The 23372-nt window shown below is 40.0% G+C and overlaps 1 protein-coding gene across 1 annotated transcript; it reads left to right on the top strand.

Moving 5' to 3' along the window:
- The first annotated feature begins 971 nt into the window (after positions 1–971).
- LOC146562859 (granzyme A-like) lies at positions 972–22014 on the top strand. Its single transcript, XM_085295092.1, has 5 exons — positions 972–1059; positions 1244–1385; positions 2072–2210; positions 21051–21308; positions 21440–22014. The coding sequence occupies exons 1-5, from the start codon at positions 996–998 to the stop codon at positions 21602–21604; spliced, it is 768 nt and encodes a 255-aa protein (XP_085151218.1). The 5' UTR covers positions 972–995; the 3' UTR covers positions 21605–22014.
- Positions 22015–23372: the final 1358 nt, after the last annotated feature.

Here is a 23372-nt window from a genome sequence, read left to right as displayed (position 1 = left end):
AAAGCCAGAAATGATGTGGGGATGGAGCTGGACTTTCTTACTGTGGTGTCAGAGAGGCAGACGCTTTCCAACATAAGGACAACGCTGGACAATACCTTGCACCCACTCCATAACGTGCTAGCTAATCACAGGAGCACATTCAGTGAGAGACTGAGATTACCCAAATGCACCACTGAATGACATCATATTTTTACTGTTTTACTGTCACTCAAGTTCATATGTGTGTGAAGGTAGACAAACAAATACTGCTGGCAATACAGTGTTGATCAATTATTAGTAAACAGTACAAACATAAACAAATTATTTTTTAGTTTGCTTTACACATTGTCCAAACATGGTTTTTGAATAGTAACTTTAAAAAATTAAGTCTCAGCCTACACATTTCTCTCAATTGTCCCATAAGTTTGAATGAGTGGTGTGTGATAGAGACACGGCAGGTCCAGAGAGTGTTAGGCAAAGCCATCGTTATTGCACACTCGGCTGCACCTCTCAGCTGTCAGCCACACATTCATCACACCACAACTCACAACAACCCCTGCTTCCCCGTGTTTTTAACACGGCAGGCGTGATTGCGGATGCCGTGCAGGTGGGTCCGCACGGCACCACTGACCATGCCTCACCACAGATACTATGTCATGAAATATGGAAGTTTTTAAAGCACAGAATGAAAATTACAACAATCTAAGTTTAGTTTAACAGTCAAGCCAAGGACAATGAAGTATTCATCCATGGGAAATACACCAAGTCAAATTTCTCACGGTCAAAAAGTGGGTAAGTATATGTGTGTGTTCTTGTTGTTGTTGTTGTTATTGGTGGTGATGGTGAATGGGGTGAGGTTGGTAATGATATATTTGATCACAACCTTAGAATCGTTTAGGAGCCCACTTTGCTGACTTGTTAATTTCAGTTGTCAGACCACATCCTTTAAGCTCTCTGTATAAAGCTGAGCGTCACGGTTTCAGTGCATTCAACATCTATGAGAGACAAAGGGCAAAATGTTCTGCCAGAGTTATTTCAGTGTTTTCGTTTCATGCATGCTCCTCGTGATCATCCAGCCAGGTGATTAATATTTTATGTGGTACTTTAATTTACCTGTAGACAATTTTCTCATTCATTTAAATAAGCAGAATGCATACTTGGCATTACAAAAGCAGTTGGTGAAGGGTATTTGTTTCACTCATCTGTTTTTGACTGCATCATCTGCTGAATTTGTTATGTGATGGATATTTTCTTTTTGTTTTAGGTGGTGGGTCTGAGATTATTGGAGGGAAAGAAGTCGAGCCACACTCGTTGCCTTTCATGGCCTATGTGGAAAGCAAAAAATCTGCCTGTGGAGGGACGTTAATCCATCCACAATGGGTCCTGACAGCTGCCCACTGCAAAGAGTAGGAACGCTTTTCAAATCACAATATTGTAATATTTATGTTTAACTGACAGTGTGAAAGATAATACATAAAAAGATTTCACGAGAGATCAGAAAGAAAAAGTCTTTATTATAATTATTAATGTAATGTTTGTTATTTTTTTATTTATAGATTGTCCATATTCTTGTAGTAATTAATATCTTCACAGAGAATTTTGCACTAATCATTGTCATATTTTTTTTTTATTTTTTAGAATTTCTTCATTTCCTTATCATAGATACAAATCAAATTGGCATCAAACATATTGTCTGTTGTTTTTATAGAAAAGCCTGCAAAACACAAGTAGATTTGTCTGCATTGCACATAAATATTGATGTTGGCCATAATCCAAATGAGAAAAAAAAAGATTAAATGTTTATCTAAACAGTGTGGTAATCACTGTCATAGAAAGAGACTGCACTCAGAAATTTCATAACTGCAAATTGTTATATCGTTGAAATTCTTTATTCACCTCGAGGAAGACACCATGCAGCTTTATCTATGTCTCTAAAATAACCATAACCCAACTATATACAATAATACACATATAATGAAATAACTGTGCAGCTATGATAATGTTATAACTGTTTTATTTAAAAGGGTTAATCTGACCTATTAATCTTTTTTATAAGTGAACTTTCACTAATACATTTTTTTTTCTTCTACAGTATGAGTAAAGTGACGCTGGGAGCACACTCGATCAAGAAAAAAGAAAAAACTTCTAAACAGGTCCAAAAGGTTGATAAACGTTTTCCTCATCCTGACTATTACCAGGAATCCAAGGAGAATGACCTCATGTTGCTCAAGGTAAAGTGATCATTCATTGTCTGAAACCAAGTTAAAAAAAAAAGATTCATTTATGTGAATACGTTTGTTTTTAATCTTATATGATGTATTTCTGTGTGTGTATGGATAAATCAATAAATCAAATGATCCGTTGACGTACAACTTAACAGCGTACTCGCTAACCTTTCTAAGAAAACACATCGAACACGAGGAGAGACTAGAGCTTACACATTTAACAATGTCAGCTTGAAATTTTCATACGTAACAATGACCTTTAACAACCTCCCAGGTACAATATCATCTAGGGCTGCTCAATTAATCGAATTTTAATCACGATTACGATCTAGGCTTTCAACGATCATTAAAAATGACTGAGCAGATTATTAGCCCCTCCCTCATTTATCCGCGACACCTTAAAGGCCAGTCCGTGAAAATATTGTAGGGCAAAAACCGGTCCTTGGCGCAAAAAAGGTTGGAGACCGCTGATTAAGAGGACCCGAGGGAAGCTCGGAAAGCTAAGCAGAAGTTAATTGGAGAGGAGAGTGACTGCCGTTGGTTGAAAAGAGAGGTAAAAAAAACTTCAGTGGTGTTGCACACTATTTTATATTATTTTTTAAAGTCATTATTCAATACATTGTTATTGTTAACCCTTTAAAGCCGGTCAGAGCAGCACGCTCCGTTTTGTGTAACTATTTTTAAATCCCTGTAGAACCTGAACCGTGTAAGCTAGCGCAATAATTTGTTTTGCATACGAAACCGGAGGAGTTGTACTTACATCTTATGCCATCAGCTTGTCCTCGGTCACGGTTTCCTTCCACATAAAGCTTTGCAAAAATTGCATAAAAAGCGCTTGCAGGAACAAAAACACAATATTCCAGAAACAGGCTTTGCCGATCCGATCAGCTGTTCGTAACACTTCCCACAGTGAAACAGACGTCAACGCAAACTATCGCATGTCCGCCATTTCCTGCCCGAAACCGGAAGTGACGTAATTTTCGCGGAAATGTAGTTTTTTACTTGTAGACCTTAAAAGCCTATACTGGTCATGTTTGACTTTTCTGAATAGTTTCTGGGATGCTTAGAACTCGAAATAGTTTATTTTGATGCACCTGCTGTTTTCTTTGCAAATTTGCATCATAGGATTGTTTTTTTGTTTTTCCTGCAGTATATAAAAATTGCTTTATCTCCAAAATAAAACTATGAAGACACTCAAAATAAATTTCCTGTTGTTGTAAACTATTTTTTGTAACTTTTTTGTATTTAAAGTTTTGAGGGATAAACCTCTTAAACTTCTCCAAGTAGAAATATATGTAAAAAAAACAAAAACGATTTTCAATTTTTTTGTAGTTTATTGCACTGTTTTGCAATTAATGTAGTTACTATGGACTTAATGCATACATATTATTAAAATATGGGCTATAACAGTTGTATTGATGTATAGCAACTTGAAATGCTCCACAAATGGCACTACAACATGTAAAAAAATAATATAAGCTCTGGCGGACTTGGTTCTATAGTAGGTCTTAAAGGGTTAAATAAATATCGTCAAATAATCGAGATCTCAATTTCAGTGAAAATAATCGTGATGATCATTTTTGCCATAATCGAGCAGCCCTAATATCATCTACTTCAATAGAAACTGGAAGAAAGTTTCTTGAGAAAAGAATTGCTACTCCTGAACTCAGTGAGGTTTTATGAACAATATTTCCACCCCATTCCTTCTTCCAGTCAACTTCAATATCAATATTACTGAGTTTTTTGAGCAAACGCTATGCAGGGGCGGATCTAGAGAAATTTTCTTAGGGTGGCATGAGGGTGGCAAAGAAATCAAATGGGGTGGCAAAATCTAAGCCTTTTTTTTTCCAAACACATATGCAGGTGGTTACATATGGTTAGAATAATTCAAATGCAGTAAGTATACACGTTTTTCATATAAATATAGTCTAGAATTTAATTATTGTCTGTAGCCCACATAATTACACACTTTAGTTACATAAAACATGTGAGTTTTGATTCTATGTACTGTATAATAAATAAATATGTAGCCCAACAAGTATAAAATCCAGAAAGCTACACAACATGGGGCGGTTCATTTACAAATACAAGTCTAACTTAAGTTTCACACTGTTAGAAAACAATCACATTGTTACATGCTTAAATTACACAAAATGTCAGAAATCTGCACTGTCATGAACAAAAATTTAAAGTCAAAGGAGCTTGCAAAGAAAAGCGTCTGGACTTCTTTAAGTTACTTGAAGACGTTTCACCTCTCATCCGAGAAGCTTCTTCAGTTCTAAGGTCAAATGGTGGAGAGTCCCAGATATTAACCTAGTGGGAGTAACCCCCCACAGAGGGACAAAAGGACCCCCTGATGATCCTCTAATCGCCTGAGCCAAGGTGTGAAAACTGGATTATAGATATCTATATCTATAATGAAACGTCTTCAAGTAACTTAAAGAAGTCCAGACGCTTTTCTTTGCAAGCTCCTTTGACTACCTGGGAATACGAATATTACATACCCAATAATAGAACATAAGGTTTGGTAAAGCCATCCCCCATCTTTTTCGGTCTTTGAAGATATGTCTTGCGTATTCTAGGGTTTTTTTTGTTCCAAATGAACCCAGAGAGAATCTTGTCTAATTTAACAAAAAAGGAAATTGGGATAAATACAGGGACACACTGAAAAAGAAAAGAAAATCTTGGGAGGATATTCATTTTAATTGTATTTATGCGCCCTGCTACAGACAGATGGAGTAGAGACCATCTGTCCAAATCCTGCCTAACTTTCTCCACAAGTGGGTCGAAATTAAGCTTGAAAAGAGCATGGAATTGACTTGTAATTTTTTTTCCAACAATATCTTTATTGCGTTTCAAAATTACATACAGAAATTGGAGTACTTCCACATCAAAGGAAACATCCAGGGCAGCTAAATTATTGTATAACAGTCAATCGCCCTCCCTTGCAAATCAGACACTTAATCAGACGCTTAATTTTTCATGATTTGTTGGATTAACCCACTGAGGTCTGAAATACAACCGGCCATTTTTGACTCCTTTTGAGTTTACGTTTCACCCTCAAATTGTTTCATTTTATCTTTTTCCCCTTGCCTTGTTTGGTGTCATTCTTTTCAGCTCAACTGAATTTAGTTGTTTTTTTCACTGACATACTGCATTAGTATTACTGATCTGAAATCACACAAAGAACTTAAAATCCTAGTAGTATTGTTTTACTGTAAAAAAAAAAACAGTAAATTTTTGTAACTTGAAATGCAAATATAAATTGTACATTTTGTAAACATATACAACTATTTATCTAAAAATGCAGCCAATACACCTGAGTTTGTTTTTTTTCATTTTGTACAACCATTTTGTACAACCATTTAATTCAAAAGTTTTGCGAGATCCCGAGTTAGTTTTGCGAGATCTCGCAAAACTTTTGCGAGATTTCGCAAAAGTCCGTCTTAATTTTTTTTCTCCCATGTCCCCTGCGGGGCTCCGTAATTTAAAAATATTACTAAAACTAAAATGAGAGAACAATTAGGTGTCGCAATAAGATGCCCCACAAATGATGTGTGCCAGTAAAAAAAAAAGTTTGTCCACCAAAAGACAGAGGAGAACAACACATGGATAAACCTGCAGGCCTGACAACAGGAGGGGTATCACTCTGCTGGTTTTCTACTTAGTGACAGTGTTTACGTTGCAAATGTGCCTTTGTGACATTCATTAGTGCCCTCACTGACACACAAAACAAAACGACTACACAACAGAACAACTACACAAGACAACACACTAAGTAAACACGCCACACTAAACGTCACAAATCTCCCACATCTAAAAACTCTCTCGCTCTCTCTCTCACTCGCTCGCTCTGTCTCGCTGCCGTTACCGTCACTCCTAAAACTTTTCCCTCTTCCTAAACAATCAAATCCCACGTGTTGACTGTTTTTTTAATTGGTCGACATGGACAAAAAACAACATATTCAAAAAAGGGTTGCCAGGTCTTAAAAAATTTGGCCATAGACCCAAGCAGGGTGAATTTAATATTTTCGAGTTTGCTAAAATGCAAAGCGTCTCTGATCCAGATTTCCCAGGATGGGGGAGAAGGGGACTTCCAACATAACAATATTCTGCGTCTTGCTAATAAGGTGAGAAATGCTACCAGATCCGCTTGGGGCGTCGTCAAGACAACTGTATCAGGAAGAACCCCAAACAAAGCAGTTAAGGGCACAGGTTGGGGGGTTAGCTGGATGATCTTTGATAAAGTCAGAAAAATATTAATCCATTAATTAATTTGAGGGATGGACATGACCAAAACATATGTATTAGAGAGGCAGGTGTTTGATGACAACGGTCGCAATCAGGGCTAAAGTTGGGGTATATTTGAGCTAGTCTGGCTTTAGTCCAATGTACACGGTGCAAAATCTTACATTGAATCAGCCCGTGTTTGGCACATAATGAGGAGCCATGGACCCGGTAAAGAATTTTATCCCAAGAGTCATCCTGAATTACACACCCCAAGTCCTGCTCCCATGCCATTTTAATAGCCGAGGTTGAGGAGTTGCCAAAGGAACATATTCTCCCATACAGACAAGAGATCAGGCCCTGTGATGAAGGGGGAGGCGATAGAAGGTTATCAAAGTCATGACAAGGAGGTCTAGATGGGAACTGAGAGGATTTCTCCTTAACAAAACTCCGGATTTGTAAGTAGCGAAAAAAGTGACTTTTTGGAAGGCCAAATTTCAATGAGAGCTGTTCAAAGGAGGCAAATGTATTCTGAATTTACAGATCAGAAAAAGACCTGATACCCAAGGAGGCCCACAAATAAAAAGCACCATCAACTAACGAAGGCTGAAAAGAGGGATTTTTCAAAATGGGTGACTGAAGGGAAAAAAAGGTCAACTTAAAATAACGACGAAATTGATACCATATTTTCAAGGTAACTTTGACAATAGAGTTATTATAAGAACCTGCACTCGGAGGCTGCTTTTGGGCATAAATCAGGGCTGGTAAAGAGGATGAGGCACAAGAAGAAGTCTCCAAACTCAGCATTATTCATGCCTTCCCCCTGTAGCCAGTACCTGGGAATACGTCTGTGAAGGTTCTCAGTCATCCAGGTCATCGTAGTCAAAGGAGCTTGCAAAGAAAAGCGTCTGGACTTCTTTAAGTTACTTGAAGACGTTTCACCTCTCATCCGAGAAGCTTCTTCAGTTCTAAGGTCAAATGGTGGAGAGTCCCAGATATTAACCTAGTGGGAGTAACCCCCCACAGAGGGACAAAAGGACCCCCTGATGATCCTCTAATCGCCTGAGCCAAGGTGTGAAAACTGGATTATAGATATCTATATCTATAATGAAACGTCTTCAAGTAACTTAAAGAAGTCCAGACGCTTTTCTTTGCAAGCTCCTTTGACTACCTGGGAATACGAATATTACATACCCAATAATAGAACATAAGGTTTGGTAAAGCCATCCCCCATCTTTTTCGGTCTTTGAAGATATGTCTTGCGTATTCTAGGGTTTTTTTTGTTCCAAATGAACCCAGAGAGAATCTTGTCTAATTTAACAAAAAAGGAAATTGGGATAAATACAGGGACACACTGAAAAAGAAAAGAAAATCTTGGGAGGATATTCATTTTAATTGTATTTATGCGCCCTGCTACAGACAGATGGAGTAGAGACCATCTGTCCAAATCCTGCCTAACTTTCTCCACAAGTGGGTCGAAATTAAGCTTGAAAAGAGCATGGAATTGACTTGTAATTTTTTTTCCAACAATATCTTTATTGCGTTTCAAAATTACATACAGAAATTGGAGTACTTCCACATCAAAGGAAACATCCAGGGCAGCTAAATTATTGTATAACAGTCAATCGCCCTCCCTTGCAAATCAGACACTTATAAGATGTTAGAGAGCAACAGTTAAGTGGAAGTACAAACTATATGACCTGTAAATAATAACTTAGTCAAACAAAGGAAAAGGAAAACACAAACCCCCCCCCCCCCCCAAAAAAAAAAATTATATATATATATAATAAGCTTCTCTATTTCCAAGGGTTGCTCAACATCAACTCGGTTACACTATTGTGCATGGTTCAAAGTTACAAACTCAAATGTACAATTCACACAGCATTAAAGATCAAGTATAAAAGAGATTAATTTAGGAAACTGCAGAGGACCACCAACATTTACACCCCATCTGCCCCATCCACCATACTGCCAAGATCCATATTTCCCATATATTGCATAAAGGGACCCCAGATGTTTTGAAAAAGTGGTAGTTTCCCCTTGATAATGTAAGTAATTTTTTCCATAGGTAAAGTTGTGGACAATTCCTTAATCCAGTTAATGTATTTTGGTTTACTGGTCTTCCTCCATGAGAGTGCTATGACTCTTTTTGCCAGCAGTAGACATAAGTCCAGGGCGGTAATTACCTTTCTAGACATAAGATGTCCATCAGGATATAACCCTAAAATAAAAAGTTTAGGGTCAAGAGCTAGTTGTGTACCCAATATAATATCCAGAGCTTGTTTAATCTCTTTCCAAAACCGTTGTACTTTATTGCATTCCCAGACACAGTGGAAAAATGTCCCTTTCTCCTCTCCGCACCTGAAACACAAGTCTGGGATATCACCATTATACTTATTAAGCTTTTCTGGAGTCACATACGTCCTCATTAGCCAATTATATTGCAATACTTTGAGACGAGTACTGGTAGTTTGTGTTTGTGCTTCAGCACATGCCTCCTCCCAGTCTTCGGAGGATAAGTCCTCCTGTAAATCTTCCCTCCAGGAATTAAGTTTTCCTAAAGAAGATTCAGGGGAACCCTCTACTAACATATTATATAATTTGGAGATTATTCCCTTTCCAAAGCAATCTCTTTTCATTTCTGTTTCCAAAGTGGAAAACGGAGGGATTGACAAACACTGATTTTGAGATGATCTAATAAAGTTTCTCACTTGTAGATATTTAAATCGATGTTTGCATGGGATATCATACTTGGAAATCAACTCCTCAAATGACATCAAAATCTCACCCTCTGATCCCACGAGATCCCCTATTGTCTTTAAGCCTTTGTCAGCCCACTTCCTAAAACCAGGGTCTGCTCTGCCTGGAGGGAAAAATTGATTACCCCATATTGGGCTAAAGCGTGCGAAAGAGGTGGGTTCACCCAGGTATTTTTTAACCTGATACCAGATCATAATCATATTTCTGACTATAGGATTTTTTGTCTTTTTTTTCAACATTTTGACTTTTGCTGAGTATAGGTACTGGGGAAGGGGAAGAGGTACTGAGCTGTTTTCCATATTTGTCCAAGGCGGGGGGGATTTATCTGTAAAATAATACATCATAGTCCTCAATTGGGCTGCCCAATAGTACCAAAGTGGATTGGGACATTTGAGGCCTCCTCTTTCATACGGTAAGTACAAGAGTGATAAACGGAGCCTTGGTCGTCTATCATTCCACAAAAAACGTACAAAAATTGTCTTCAGGTGTGAAAATAAGTTAGCAGGGGATGACAATGGGATGTTCTGGAACAGGTACAAAAGTTTGGGCATTATGTTTAATTTAAGAACATTAATTCTCGCTATAAGTGACAAGGGCAAGAGCTTCCATCTATCTAGGGATGAGGTGATTGAGTCTGCCATAGGGGTGTAGTTAGCTCCAACAATGTCTCTCAAACATGGCACTATCTTAATCCCCAGACAGGTAAAACAGTCTACCATTTTGAATTGGAAAGAATTTCCAGCACCCTCTCTCTCTTCTGAGTTAAGTATCATTAATGAAGATTTTTCTTTGTTCACTTTATATCCTAATATCCGTCCAAATATGTGTAGTAGATCCAACAAGGCTAACCCTTCCCAACACATTTGAAATATTAAAGGACAGAGAAACAAATAATACCTGAATGTCAAAAACTACATCCATAACAATGAATACTGAATATGCCCCTTTAACTTGAACTTGGGCACCCATTTCCCTCCCCCTATACATATTGGCACCTGTCTAACAGCTAAAGGTTGTTCCACCCAAAAGTGAGGATCAACCGACTGTGCCTGAACACTTTTCCCTTACCCCACCCCGCTATGCAAACAAAAAACTTGTTATTGAATACGATAAGAAAATCAGGGTACTAATAGTGGCTGTGAGCCTCTGGACCAATAAACAAATAAATATAACAAACTGGCCTTTCTCTCTCTCCCTCTCACTTCTTTTTAAACTTAAAGCTCAGTAATCATCCCTCCATGCCAACACACTGTAGTATGACCATGATTACATCATCTCACCCCGGTCCACTTTCTGACCTCAGAGCCTTTACAAAGTTCTCCGCTTCACCTGGCAGGTTAAAGATGCGGGACTGTCCGTCGTGTGTCACTATCAGTCGCGCAGGAGGAATCATGCCGTACCGGATACCCATGGAGCGAAGCTGTTGTCTTACGGCGTCAAACTCTTTCTGTTTTTTGTGCACTCCGGTCGCTAGGTCCTCATAAAATCTTACCGGGCGATTCTTGAAAAGAATCTGTCCCTTTGCCCTGGCAGCTCTTATCACGGTCATTTTATCCTTGTAATTTAGAAACTTCATGATCATAGTCCTTGGTGCAGCGGTATTTGACATATTCTTCTGGCCGACCCAATGCGCTCTCTCTCCAGCGTCAGAGCGGTTCGTAGCGGCGCCAAGTTCAGAGCCTCCAGTAGCCAGTTTTCCAAGAAAGCGCACGCATCTTCTCCTTCTGCGTCCTCGGGTAGGTTAACAAGTCTCAAGTTAGATCGTCGCGATCTGGTCTCCAGATCCAGCACTTTGTCCTCGAGGTTTTTGTTGTTATTTTCAAGAGTCCGTACCTTTGCTTCCAAGGTGGTAATGCTATCTTCTGCTGCAGATATCCGGGCCTCCGCCTCACTGACCCGCTTGGCACACTCATTAACATCCTTCCTCACAGTCTCTATTGCTGACAAAACACCATCAAGTTTGGAGGAAAAATCGGATTTCAAGCTTGCAATAGCCGCCAGTATTACGTCTGAGCCTTCGGCTGTCTCTTCCCTCTCAGTCGGCTCATCATTTCCCTCCTCCACCGCCTGGCTAGCGTTGATATTAGTCTCGCTATCTTCACGGCTAACGCTAGCTTCACAGCTAGCCTCAGAGTTCAACTTAGAAGTGAAGTCAGATAATTTCGATTGAGTCGGTCTACTAATGTTTTTCCCGGGTTTCCTTTGCGAGAGAGGCATCACAGCTGTCCTAGGTGTCGTTCAATGTCTAACAAACGAGTATTATTCAGGATTTTACAGAAAGATAGCGGAGCAGAAGTGGGCACGTCCTTTCAGCCAGCCGCCATTACCGGACCCCCTTGACTTGTAATTTTAACCCCTAAATATGTGAAGTTGTCCGATACAACTCGAAAAGGCAGTGCTGTGCACTGATATTTCTGTGCAGCAGCATTCAGGGGGAACAGTTCACTCTTCGCGAGATTCAGCTTATAGCCAGAAATAAGGCTAAACTGTTCAAGTATTGAGAGCACCAAAGGAAATGAGGATGCTGGTTCTGAGATATAAAGAAGAAAATCATCTGCGTATAAGGAGACCCTTTGATCTATACCATTCCTAGTAACCCCGGTGATACCTGGGTTTGATCTCAGCGATATGGCCAGGGGCTCAATTAGAATTGCAAAGAGCAACGGCGACATGGGACAGCCCTGCCTAGTCCCCCTAAACAGAGGAAAAAAGTCAGAACATGTGCCATTTGTTTTGACAGCGGCAAGCGGGGATATATAAAGAAGTTTCAACCAGGAGATGATTATTTTACCAAAGCCGAATTTATCCAGAACATAAAAAAGGTATCCCCACTCGACCCTGTCAAAAGCCTTCTCAGCATCTAAACTGATCCCAAACTCAGGGCTGTTGGAGTCTGAGGGATTGTAAAGAACATTAAACAAGCGTCTAAGGTTAGAGAAGGCATATCTCCCTTTAATAAAGCCAGTTTGATCCGGGTTAATTACAGATGGCAAGACTGCTTCCACACGCATCGCTAAAAGTTTAGCAAGGATTTTATAGTCCACATTTAACAAAGAAATGGGACGGTATGAGCCACATTGTAATGGATCCTTATCCTTTTTTAAGATCAAGGATATAGATACCTGCAGTAGAGAGGGTGGGAGGGATCCAACTTCCAGTGAATGCTTATACATATTTATCATGAGTGGGGCCAGTTTAGGCATAAATTTACGATAGAACTCAACAGGAAACCCGTCCTGTCCGGGACACTTAGAACACTGCAATTTGCTGATAGCTTGCAGGATCTCTTCTACAGTTACTGGTCCCTCCAGCTGAAGGCTGTGTGTCTGATCAATTGATGGGACCTTAAGATGATTGAAAAAGGAGTCCAAAGCCTCAGTACTAAATGCACACTCAGACACATACAGAGATGAATAAAAGTCTCGAAATTGGTCATTAATTATTTTAGGATCCGTAGAAACACCGCTTGATGTCTGAATCCGAGGAATGGAATGTGCAGCTGCTGCACTACGAAGCTGATAGGAGAGCAGTTTACTGGCCTTATCCCCATACTCATACTGGGAGTACTGACACTTCAACAACATCTCTTCAGCCCGAGCAGAGGACAGGTGATCAAACTCAGTCTGCAAAGACAGCCTGTCATTATAGACCTCTGGTGCCGGGCAGACAGCATACAACTCATCTAATTGCGATATGCGTATTATGAGCTCGGACAACTTTGCTTTCCTTTGATTTGCCTCAAAACCAGCATAAGATATAATATGTCCCCTGATAAAAGCCTTAAACGTTTCCCACAAAATGGAGGGTGATATTCCGGGTGTAATGTTTGTCTCTATAAATAAGTCTATCTTGGAATTCACAAATGTGATTAACTTATCGTCTGACAGCAAGCGTGTATTCAAACGCCATGGAGCTGGTGGAGAACTTTGGCCCACTGCCAAATCTAGAGTCAACAGAGCATGATCTGATATGACAATAGCACTATGAGAGCAAGAGCGAATCTGTGAAGTAAGTCGACTGTCCAGTAGAAAGTAATCAATACGAGTGTATGTATGATGAACAGGGGAGAAAAAGGTGTACTCTCTACGTGTGGGGTTGAGAAAACGCCAGGCATCAATAACAGAAAATTCTTCAAGGAACATATTAATAATTTTGGAAGAGTTGGATTGCCTACCAGGCTTATTTGAGGATTGATCCAGCGGCCCGAGCCAACAATTAAAATCGCTACCAAAAACCAAATAGTGGGAAGACAAGTCAGGAATTTTAGTGAAAAAAGTGCTAAAAAAATTTGGATTGTCCTAATTGGGAGCATAGACATTGGCAAAAATGAATTTAGTGTTCAAAATACTACCACTCACAATAATGAATCTACCATTCTGGTCCGCTATAACATTAGAAGAAACAAATGGCACTGATTTGTGTATTAAAATAGCAGCACCACGAACTTTGGATTTAAATGTAGAGTGATAGAGTTGGCCCACCCACCCCTTACGAAGTCTAAAATGATCTGAAATTTTTAGGTGTGTTTCTTGTAAAAACACAACCTGGGCGCCCAAAAATTGCAAATGATGGAGGACCTTGCTCCTTTTAATAGGTTGGTTCAGACCTTTACAATTCCAGCTACAGAACTTAAACGAGTGACCTGCTTGTTGATTATTAGTATTTAATTGCGATACCATGTTAGAACATAGGTTGAAAAAAACCGAAGCTGACCGATGAAAAACACAGAAAAAACAAAGTCAGTGAACAGAACAGTACAACATAAAAAACAAAGAACACCCAAACTTCCCCCTAAATGCTGAAGCATCTTCCCTAACAAGATGCGCGCACCCCCCACCAAACACACCCCTGAGCACTTCCTCCCAACCATTCGAAGTCCCAGTTGAGTTCAAGCTCCTTGCAATACAAGGCAGAGACAAATCAAGGATTGTATGAAAATATATTAGAACAAGACACATCCTATAAATCAAGCTCACCTCAAATAAACATAAGTATGTTACTTAAAAAAATACAATAAGATACAATAAAAAATAAAAAACAGTGAAGAAAGAGGAAAAAAAAATAGAATAGAATATTTCACAGAAATTAACCAAGATGGACATATCAGCCCAATGGGCTAAGACACTTATGTGCCCTGAGAGGCAGGGCTCCCCAGGATTTTATTGGCAAAGTCCGTGGCAGACGCAGGATCAGTAAACTTACGTACAACTCCATCTGGAAGTGTCACCCTCAGTTCCGCAGGATAGAACAGGCTGAACTTGATCCCAGGACAAGAATGTAGAAGGCGCTTGACCCAGTAAACTGTGAACGTTTTTTAGCCACTGCAGGTGTGAAGTCTGGAAAGATGGAGATCCTTCTGCCCTGGTAAAGTAGAGGAGAGTTTGCCCCTGCAGCTGTTCCTTGACATGGAAGTAGTGGACTCTAATGAGGAGTGGGCGAGGAGGCGCTCCCTCTCTGGGCTTTGGTCCAAGGGACCTGTGAACCCGATCTAACAGAGGTGCTTCATTCAGTTTCAGAAGATCTTGCAGGAGATGGGAAATAAACTCCCTAGGGTTAGAAGTCTCCAAACCCTCGGGGATGCCAATAAGGCGAATATTATTGCGCCTTGATCTTCCTTCTAGATCCTCACATTTAGCTTGCAGTTGTCTGACCTCCTCCGTTAGGACACTTACAGCAGATTGAAGAGAAGTCAGGTCGTCACTGCAGGTTGTAGCTGAAAGCTCCAAATCTTTAATGGTGGTCCCTTGAGCATTAACGGTGGCCTGTAGGGTGGTTATAGCAGCTTTAAACTCAGCCTTCACAGATGATATTTCTGACCGCAGTATATGGGTAACCGTATCAATCTTGCATTCAAGCTTGTCGCAGATGTCCCGTTTCATGTTATCTTTTTGTGTCTCTGTTGTGGCCAGTGCTATCCTCTATGCCAGGGGTCGGCAACCCTGGGCACCCGTGCCACAGTTGACACGCAAAGGCTTAACTGATGGCACGACCATAGCTGGACTGGCCATCGGGCATACCGGGCCTTTGCCCGGTGGGCCGATGGTGATTTTTCGTTTTTATGGGCCGATGATTTTTTTTTATTATTTTGTTTTTCAGTTATGAACTGCAGTCTGTCTGGATCAGATATAAACCAAATTTAGGTGGAGTTTATTTCCGTTGTGCTGAGTTTTTACAGTCAGTTACAATACCTCGTACTGCGTACTAGCTAGCATGACGGAGTTTTTATACAGCTGGGTGGGTGCTATGATGTTACTGATAGTGAACTTTATTTTATTCATAAGGTTAGTTAGTAGAGTTGTCAACCGTCCCGTAAAAACAGAATCGTCCCGCATTCAGAGAAAATATTACGCATTTCGTATTGAGCTGAAAAGGAACACAGTTTGTCCCGTACTTCAGCTAGAATGGAAAAAGACACAAAGCTGGATTTATTCTCCGTCTTTACGCTGTCAGCTGCCTCTTCTTCTCTCATTCAATCATAAAACTGATCAATGATCAGCTGATCGGTATTTCTGATGCAAGTCCCAGCTGTTGTTTGTTTATCGCCCACTTTGCACCAGAAAGAGGAAACCAGCGGATGTCGCACTAAACAACAGCAGCACGTTTAAGCTTGATCAGCTGTTGTTAGAATTTATTTAATATTAATTTCTAGTATCAGCTGATATTTGCTGGAGCCACAGCCGTAAAAGCTGCTGGCCATGATGTCGGTTTGGATATCTGGGGAGAGGGAAACATGAAGATGAAACCAGGAGATGTTCTTACTGAATCATCAGAGCTGAACAGGTGATGGAGAAATAGGTTTACCTTTTAGGTGACATGAATGAGTTGAAGGGAAGTTATGAACTGTTTCTGAGAGACAAATAACACCAGGATCCTTTTCTAAGTAGCTGACAGCTGGTAACTGTGCAGGGGCGGGTCTAGCAAAGTTTTGCCAGGGGGCCAGGTAGGGCATTAACAGGGAACAAAGAAATACTTTTGTTATTCTCATTAAAAATGTCTAGCTTTTATTAAATAATTATCTGAATCTTACAACCTAAGTTTTTATCTGATGTATAACGTATAGAAATCATACATATAACAACAAGACAGTGTACATCACTGTCACAACAGCGTTTGTTTTCATTCAAAGGCTTTATAGTTTTTCTCAAATGCTAAAACACATTTCACAAACGTTTCCACCATGTTCCCCAATGTCTAAACACAACACCCTTTTCTAAAGCTACATAAACACAACCACACCTTCCCACTGCAAAACTCAAACTGTCACACCAAAAGAGCAGCTCGAAGCTGTCAAAACTGTAAATACTATACACAGCATTACACACTACAGCAAAACAATTGAAAACACAATGCTCAATTTGTGAGAAGGTTCTTTGTTTCATAACTGCCAATGCATATTTTAGAAACTATACAGTAACGGATCGTCGTAGATCTCTGCAGAGGATTAGGCATTTAGATTTGTGAGTTTCATATGAGTAGTATAAATCTATAGAAAATCCTGCATGTACGTACACTACTGTAACACAACTCAATGCAAAAACAGAATCTATTGCACACAACAGTAATCTTGAAAACATGAACAGGGTGTGAAGTTTTTTTATTTACGTTATTCACACCACACACACACCACAATCACTGTGCGGCATCATGTCGCTGAGCTGTTGCTCGCATCTCGTCCGTAATGATGGTGCGAGGTTGTCTTGCTCTCCCTCCTGGACCTTCTCCTCTCCCATGTTGGCCTTCTCCTCTTCCTCATTGGCCTGCTCCTCTTCTTCCAGGGCCAGCTCTTCTCCCTCCTCTGCATCAAATTCCTCTTCCCCTGACTCTGCCTTCATCCATTGTGTTTGTTTGGAATCTTCAGCATACTGTGCACTCTGAACTTGCTTTTACATGTGGGTACAGCATTAGCAACAAGTGTCTTCAATTTTGAGTCATTGTGTGTAGTGAATGACGCCAGGTGTGTTCCCTGTGTTCAAAGATTGGTGACTGTGGCAAGCATTTTGCATCACATGGGCTTTCATTTGAGAATATGAGCAGAGTTGTTTTGCAACATGTGTTTTAGCAAGGAAAAATGTGTTTAGATTTATGAGTACAGAGGGTTGTGTTTTGTGAATTGTGTCTTCATGTGACATGTGTTTATGGTACTGGAATATGGTGGCTACATTTAGTAAATGTGTTTAGACTACTGGTCATTTGGGTTACAGGATTGGCTTTTGTGTTTTAACATTTGAGAAAAACTGTATTCAAGTCAGAGAGTGTTGCATATAATTAAATTTTTGCTTGATGCATAAAGTTAAAAGATTAAAACTGATAAAACAAGTTAAAAAAAGAGATTTTTCCATTTGATTACATTTTGTATGATGGATTATGTAGAAAAAGTAGAATTGGGCTGAAAGATCTATCGCTTTATCACCTCTTCAGGTTGTAAATCGTGTTTTTAAAAAGTAACTAAGTAATTAATTACTTTTGAAAATAAGTAATCAGTAAAGTAACGGGATTACTTTTTTGGGGAAGTAATCAGTAATTAGTTACTGATTACTTTTTTCAAGTAACTTGACCAACACTGATCATTACACACTACAGCAAAACAATTGAACACACAATGCTCAATTTGTGAGAAGGTTCTTTGTTTCATAACTGCCAATGCATATTTTTAGAAACTATACAGTAACGGATCGTCGTAGATCTCTGCAGAGGATTAGGCATTTAGATTTGTGAGTTTCATATGAAGAGTATAAATCTATAGAAAATCCTGCATGTACGTACACTACTGTAACACAACTCAATGCAAAAACAGAATCTATTGCATACAACAGTACTCTTGAAAACATGATCAGGGTGTGAAGTTTTTTTATTTACGTTATTCACACCACACACCCACCACAATCACTGTGCGGCATCATGTCGCTGAGCTGCATCGGGCCACATCACCTCATCCACATCACAGGTTATATTGTCTCTTGCCAGGCACCACGGGAAAAATGCCCTGGAATGGCGAATCCATCCTTGGAAGGCCTCCGCTGGGATGTCAACAGGCCAGCTCCATTGCCCTTAGGAGGTTCTCTCATGTGTATGGTTGTCTGTCATAAACCTTCCATCTCCACGATGAGAAGAACAACTCTATAGGGTTCAGGAAAGGGGAGTAGGGTGGCAGACAGACGTTTAAAAAGTGGTCACTGTTGGTAGTGAACCACTCTCTGATTTGGTTTGTTCTGTGGATGTGGACATTGTCCCAAATGATCACATAAATGTGATGTGCGGGCCCAGGATGGTGTTGTTGGCGGTCCAGGAGGATGTCTTTTAGCTCCTCTAGGAAGGTGAGGAGACGTTGGGTGTTGTAAGACCCAAGGACAGCATGCCCCTCCGAACCCATGGCCGCACAAAGGGTAATATTACCCCCCCATTGGCCAGGGACCTCAGTGATGGTTCTTTGGCCAATGATGTTGCGGCCTCTTTGCCTTCGTTTGTGCAGGTTGAAGCCAGCCTCATCCAGGAAGAGGTACTCATGAGGTCTGGCCATCGCGTCCAACTGTAATATCCTCTGTGAAAATGTGAAAGTGCACAGGTGTTCAGAACAAAGGTCAATCAGGTAGCACAGTATTGTCCAGAAGTAATGTAGGCCACTGAGCAACACAGTATGTCCACTATCTGTACTGTGAACATGGATACTTACTTGCACATACTCGGTCTTTGTGTCGCGCAGAGTTGCGCTCAAAGGGAACCCTATAGACCTGTTTCATCTGCGTCTTTTGGCGCCGGAGAACTCTGTCTATTGTGGCCAAGCTGACATCGTCAATGCTCTCAAAGTTGACATTATCGGCAATGACTTTGTCTCTGATCTCCCAGAGTCTGATGAGGTTGTTCCCACGAACCATATCCACAATGAGGGTTTCTTGTGCCGCTGTAAATATGGCAACCCTCCCACCTCTATGTGGCATTCTTTCAACTCTAAAGAAAGAAACATGTGTTGTCAATTGACATGTGTTATAATACAGTCACAACTGATTTGAAACCAATAGACTACTTTCACAGGTTTGTAAAACTGTATTGTGACAAAGAAAGCAATAGAGTACAATACCTGTTGTGTTGTCTGAATGCTCTGATAATGGTGGCCACGGTGAACCTATTCAGGTTTGGACGGACTCTTAGTCCTGCTTCAGCCATTGTCATGCCATGGTCAATGACTGTTGCTCGCATCTCGTCCGTAATGATGGTGCGAGGTTGTCTTGCTCTCCCTCCTGGACCTTCTCCTCTCCCATCTTGGCCTCCTCCTCTTCCTCATTGGCCTGCTCCTCTTCCTCCTCTCATTTGAACTCCTCTTCCTTGTTGGCCTGCTCCTCTTCCTCCTCTCATTTGAACTCCTCTTCCTCATTGGCCTGCTCCTCTTCTTCCAGGGCCAGCTCTTCTCCCTCCTCTGCATCGAATTCCTCTTCCCCTGACTTTGCCTTCATCCATGGTGTTTGTTTGGAATCTTCAGCATACTGTGCACTCTGAACTTGCTTTTATACATGTGGTCACAGCATTAGCAACAGGTGTCTTCAATTTTGAGTAGTTGTGTGTAATGAATGACGCCAGGTGTGTTCATTGTGTTCAAATATTGCTGACTGTGGCAAGCATGTTGCATCACATGAGCTTTCATTTGAGAATATGAACAGAGTTCTTTTGCAACTTGTGTTTTAGCAAGGAAAAATGTGTTTAGATTTATGACAATGGAGGATTGTGTTCTGTGAATTGTGTCTTCATGTGACATCTGTTTATGATATTGGTAAATGATGGCTAGATTTAGTAAATGTGTTTAGACAACTGGTCATTTGGTTTAGAGGATTGGCTTTTGTGTTTTAGCATTTGAGAAAAACTGTAAGAGCTGTCAGGGCCTGACATTAGAGCAGGGTGTCCAAGTCCAGTCCTCGAGAGCTACTGTCCTGCAGCTTTAGATGCATCCTTGCTCTGACACACCTGAATCAAATGGACACCCCTGCATTAGAGCAACAAGGTGAAAGTTCAGAAGGAGGACATACCAGCTTTTGAGGACCCTGAGAAGGGGCAAAATGATGACAGATAGTGTCCATTGTGGATAAGAAGTATTGTATGAGCTAGGGCTCTGAAGTTCTGGAATTTGGTTTATCAACCACCATACAGGAGACAAGCCTGTGAAGAGAAAAATTTTTTCAGGCTCCTCAAAAGCTGATATGTCCTCTGAGCTTTCACCTTCCTGCTCTGATGTCTGGTCTCCCTTCACCCCTGACAGTAGGAAGACAGACTCCCCTTCCGTAGTTTCTTTCTGCTTTTCTCCCTAATCTCCGATTTCCTGAAGTATGGACATTGGTTGAAAATGTGAGGTAAATCCTGCTGTCCACTACAAAGGACAATGAATAAGTTTTGTTTTGGAAGGGATAAAATTACTGTGCAATTATAAAATCCTACTAAATCAAAGTTGAGGCTGTCAAATTGAAGAAAAAAAAAAGTTTAAGCGGCAGAATTATAATATTTGTTTAAAAAAAGTATCACTTAACCCACCCCCTTTGGCATAAAATATAGATTGCATAAACAGTGGTTGACAGTGCAGTCTCAGACTCATGTCCTTGACAGAGGACAAAAAATAATTGCTGGGTATTACTAGGAGGATAAAAGGTAAAAGCAGACTTATTCTCTTTAATGTATTTTTGTGTACGTATAATTTGACTTTTCAATAAGTTACAACACCTATTTTCCATTTACAAAACAAAATGTATAAATAAATGAGTGGGGGTTCAAGATTTTAGCACAGTGCTGCATGAATACTTACGTTATGACCTGCTCTGTAAAGGTCAAATATAAACAGTCATAATGAGTATGTAACATGTCCATTTAATTATTGTTCAGCTTAAAAAAACAGTGAAGCTCACCAAGACAGTGAAGTGTCTCCAGTTGGGCAACACCGTCAAGGAGCCTCCAGCTGGCAGCAAATGTATGGTGGCTGGATGGGGACTAACTGAAAGCAACCAACCATCTGATGTCCTCATGTCTGCCAATGTGACTGTGATCGACAGAGAGACATGCAACTCTTATTATTATACTGTTATCACCAGTGACATGATATGTGCTGGTTCAACTGGCAAAAAAAAGGTTGATGTTTGTCGAGTAAGTATATTGAGTGTGTGTGTATTTTTATTAGTTCTCTGAATTAAACAGGCATTCAGCTCAACACTCTTGGCTTTTTCACATCCACAAGTAGTCAAAGAATGACTACCATGTATTTGTTTTTCCTGCAGGGGGATTCAGGAGGGCCACTGTTGTGCGATGGGGTGCTGGTTGGAGCTACTTCTTTTGGAAGGACGTGTGAGAGTAAAGAGAACGAACCGGGAGTCTACGCATTTGTCTCAAACAAACAACTCAGCTGGATCAAAGAAACAATGAAGTCATATGAAATGCCATGAATCCACAGGCATCAATACATATGAGCTAAGCAAGACAAAAATCTTTGATGCGTTTACGCTTAAATCTGTCCCTGCTTTCACCATATAGACTACACATACAGTATATGATATCAGCCCCGTCATGGTTAGTACTGTCCACTGCAGAAACATAAAACCAGATCTTCTTTGCAGCCTTTCTCTTGGACAATCATTGTAAAGGTTTGTGGATTATTTAATTTTTGAGAATTGCATTTTGGTTGCTGTTGCTGTAGAGTCTACATAAATGTGGTTATTTCTGAAAGAATTTCTACAAGAACAGTTCCTAACATAATTTCTTCTTGCAGTGGAAAATGACCTTTACCCGTCTTTTATTGTCTTATTTGTGAAAAGATAATACTTAGTATTGTTAACTAGAAAATTGACATAAAAGATTTGTTTATGAAAACCCCCAGCAACATTTTTATATACCTTTTACATTTTCTACTTTCTAATAAAGCTAACAGCATGAACAAAAAAGATTTCTTTCTTTCTTTCATTATTTGTACTGCATTCCTTTCAAAATTTTGTCTTTTTACTCTTAACTCCTAAATCTTTAAAAATGTTTGTGACCCAAAACTGATAGTGTAGTCTTTTATTTTTTTGTATTCAAATTTAATAACTGTTAATGGCTCAGAAAGATTTTTGTAATTGTATTTTCAGAAAACAAACCAGCAGATGCATGATGTGATTATTCTCTGATCTTATCAAAATAGGTTCCTGAGCTAGGACAAAAACAAAAGTTCATATTTATAATAGCAGGAAAGTGAAGGCTTTCCCCTTCCAGTCAGTGACTGTGGCCCATGTAGACACTTTTTTACATGTGCAGCACATCCACGCATGATTTCACAATATACAGATAACTATCTGAAGTAATACAGATAACAAAAAACAAGGTAAAAACACTGTTCATAGTACAGTAATATGCATATTTTATTTCTCTCCCTTCTAAAACATCTGACACTGCTATTCTGAAAAAGTCATTTACACCAGTTGCAAATCATGTTATTATGCACATGTTCTCTTGTGAATATGAGTGTGAATGGTTATCTGACTCTCTATGGTAGCTCTGTAATTAATCCTAGATGCGTTTCCCTCCTGGTCCTCATTCCCTAGTTACCCCTCTGTGTATCTAGTCCCCTGTTTTCCTCTGTCTGTTGTCAGTTCATCTGCTTCTCTTTCCCCGTTTCCAGGTTTCGTGTTTCATAAAGTGTTTTGTATTTAGCTTTCCCAGTTTAGGTTTTGTTAGTTTCCTTCCTGCCTTTGGGTTGTAAGGTTTTGTGCAGCCCTAAATAAAGTCTCACTTTTTGTTAGTATCCTCACTCTGTCTCCATCGTCTACACTTAGGTCCACACTCTCTCCTCTCCACGCGGTAATGACAAACACTACTGACACGTTTACCTCCACAAATTCTCATCTATTTTTAAAAATTTTTGTTACAAGTGTAGCTAAAAATGTCAGTTACATACATGCATATTTGCATCCACTGTGCTATGGTTATTATATATGATAAATTGCAACATTTGACTACAGGCTTTCTGTGCGTGCAGAAATGTCTATCTATCAGTGTTAGATCCCAGTTACCCCTGTACAGGTGGTCTGGACCAGCTCTCCATCCTTCGGGTCAGAGTCCCTTAATCCCTACGGGTATTACCCTGTTAGGTGATGTTGAGACTAGTTTAAGCCGGTGGCGAGGAGACTCGCTCAGCCTCTAACTGCCTTCGTCTAAGCGCCCGCCCTGCACTACCTCTGA

This window comes from Mchenga conophoros, linkage group LG12 (genome assembly GCF_057382185.1).
Source record: "Mchenga conophoros isolate Kocher_MC1m ecotype Shallow Benthic linkage group LG12, M_conophoros_male_GT1.1, whole genome shotgun sequence".
Classification (NCBI taxonomy): Eukaryota; Metazoa; Chordata; class Actinopteri; order Cichliformes; family Cichlidae; genus Mchenga; species Mchenga conophoros.
Note: the sequence above shows the minus strand (reverse complement) of the source record. Positions and strands in the feature narration are given on the sequence as shown.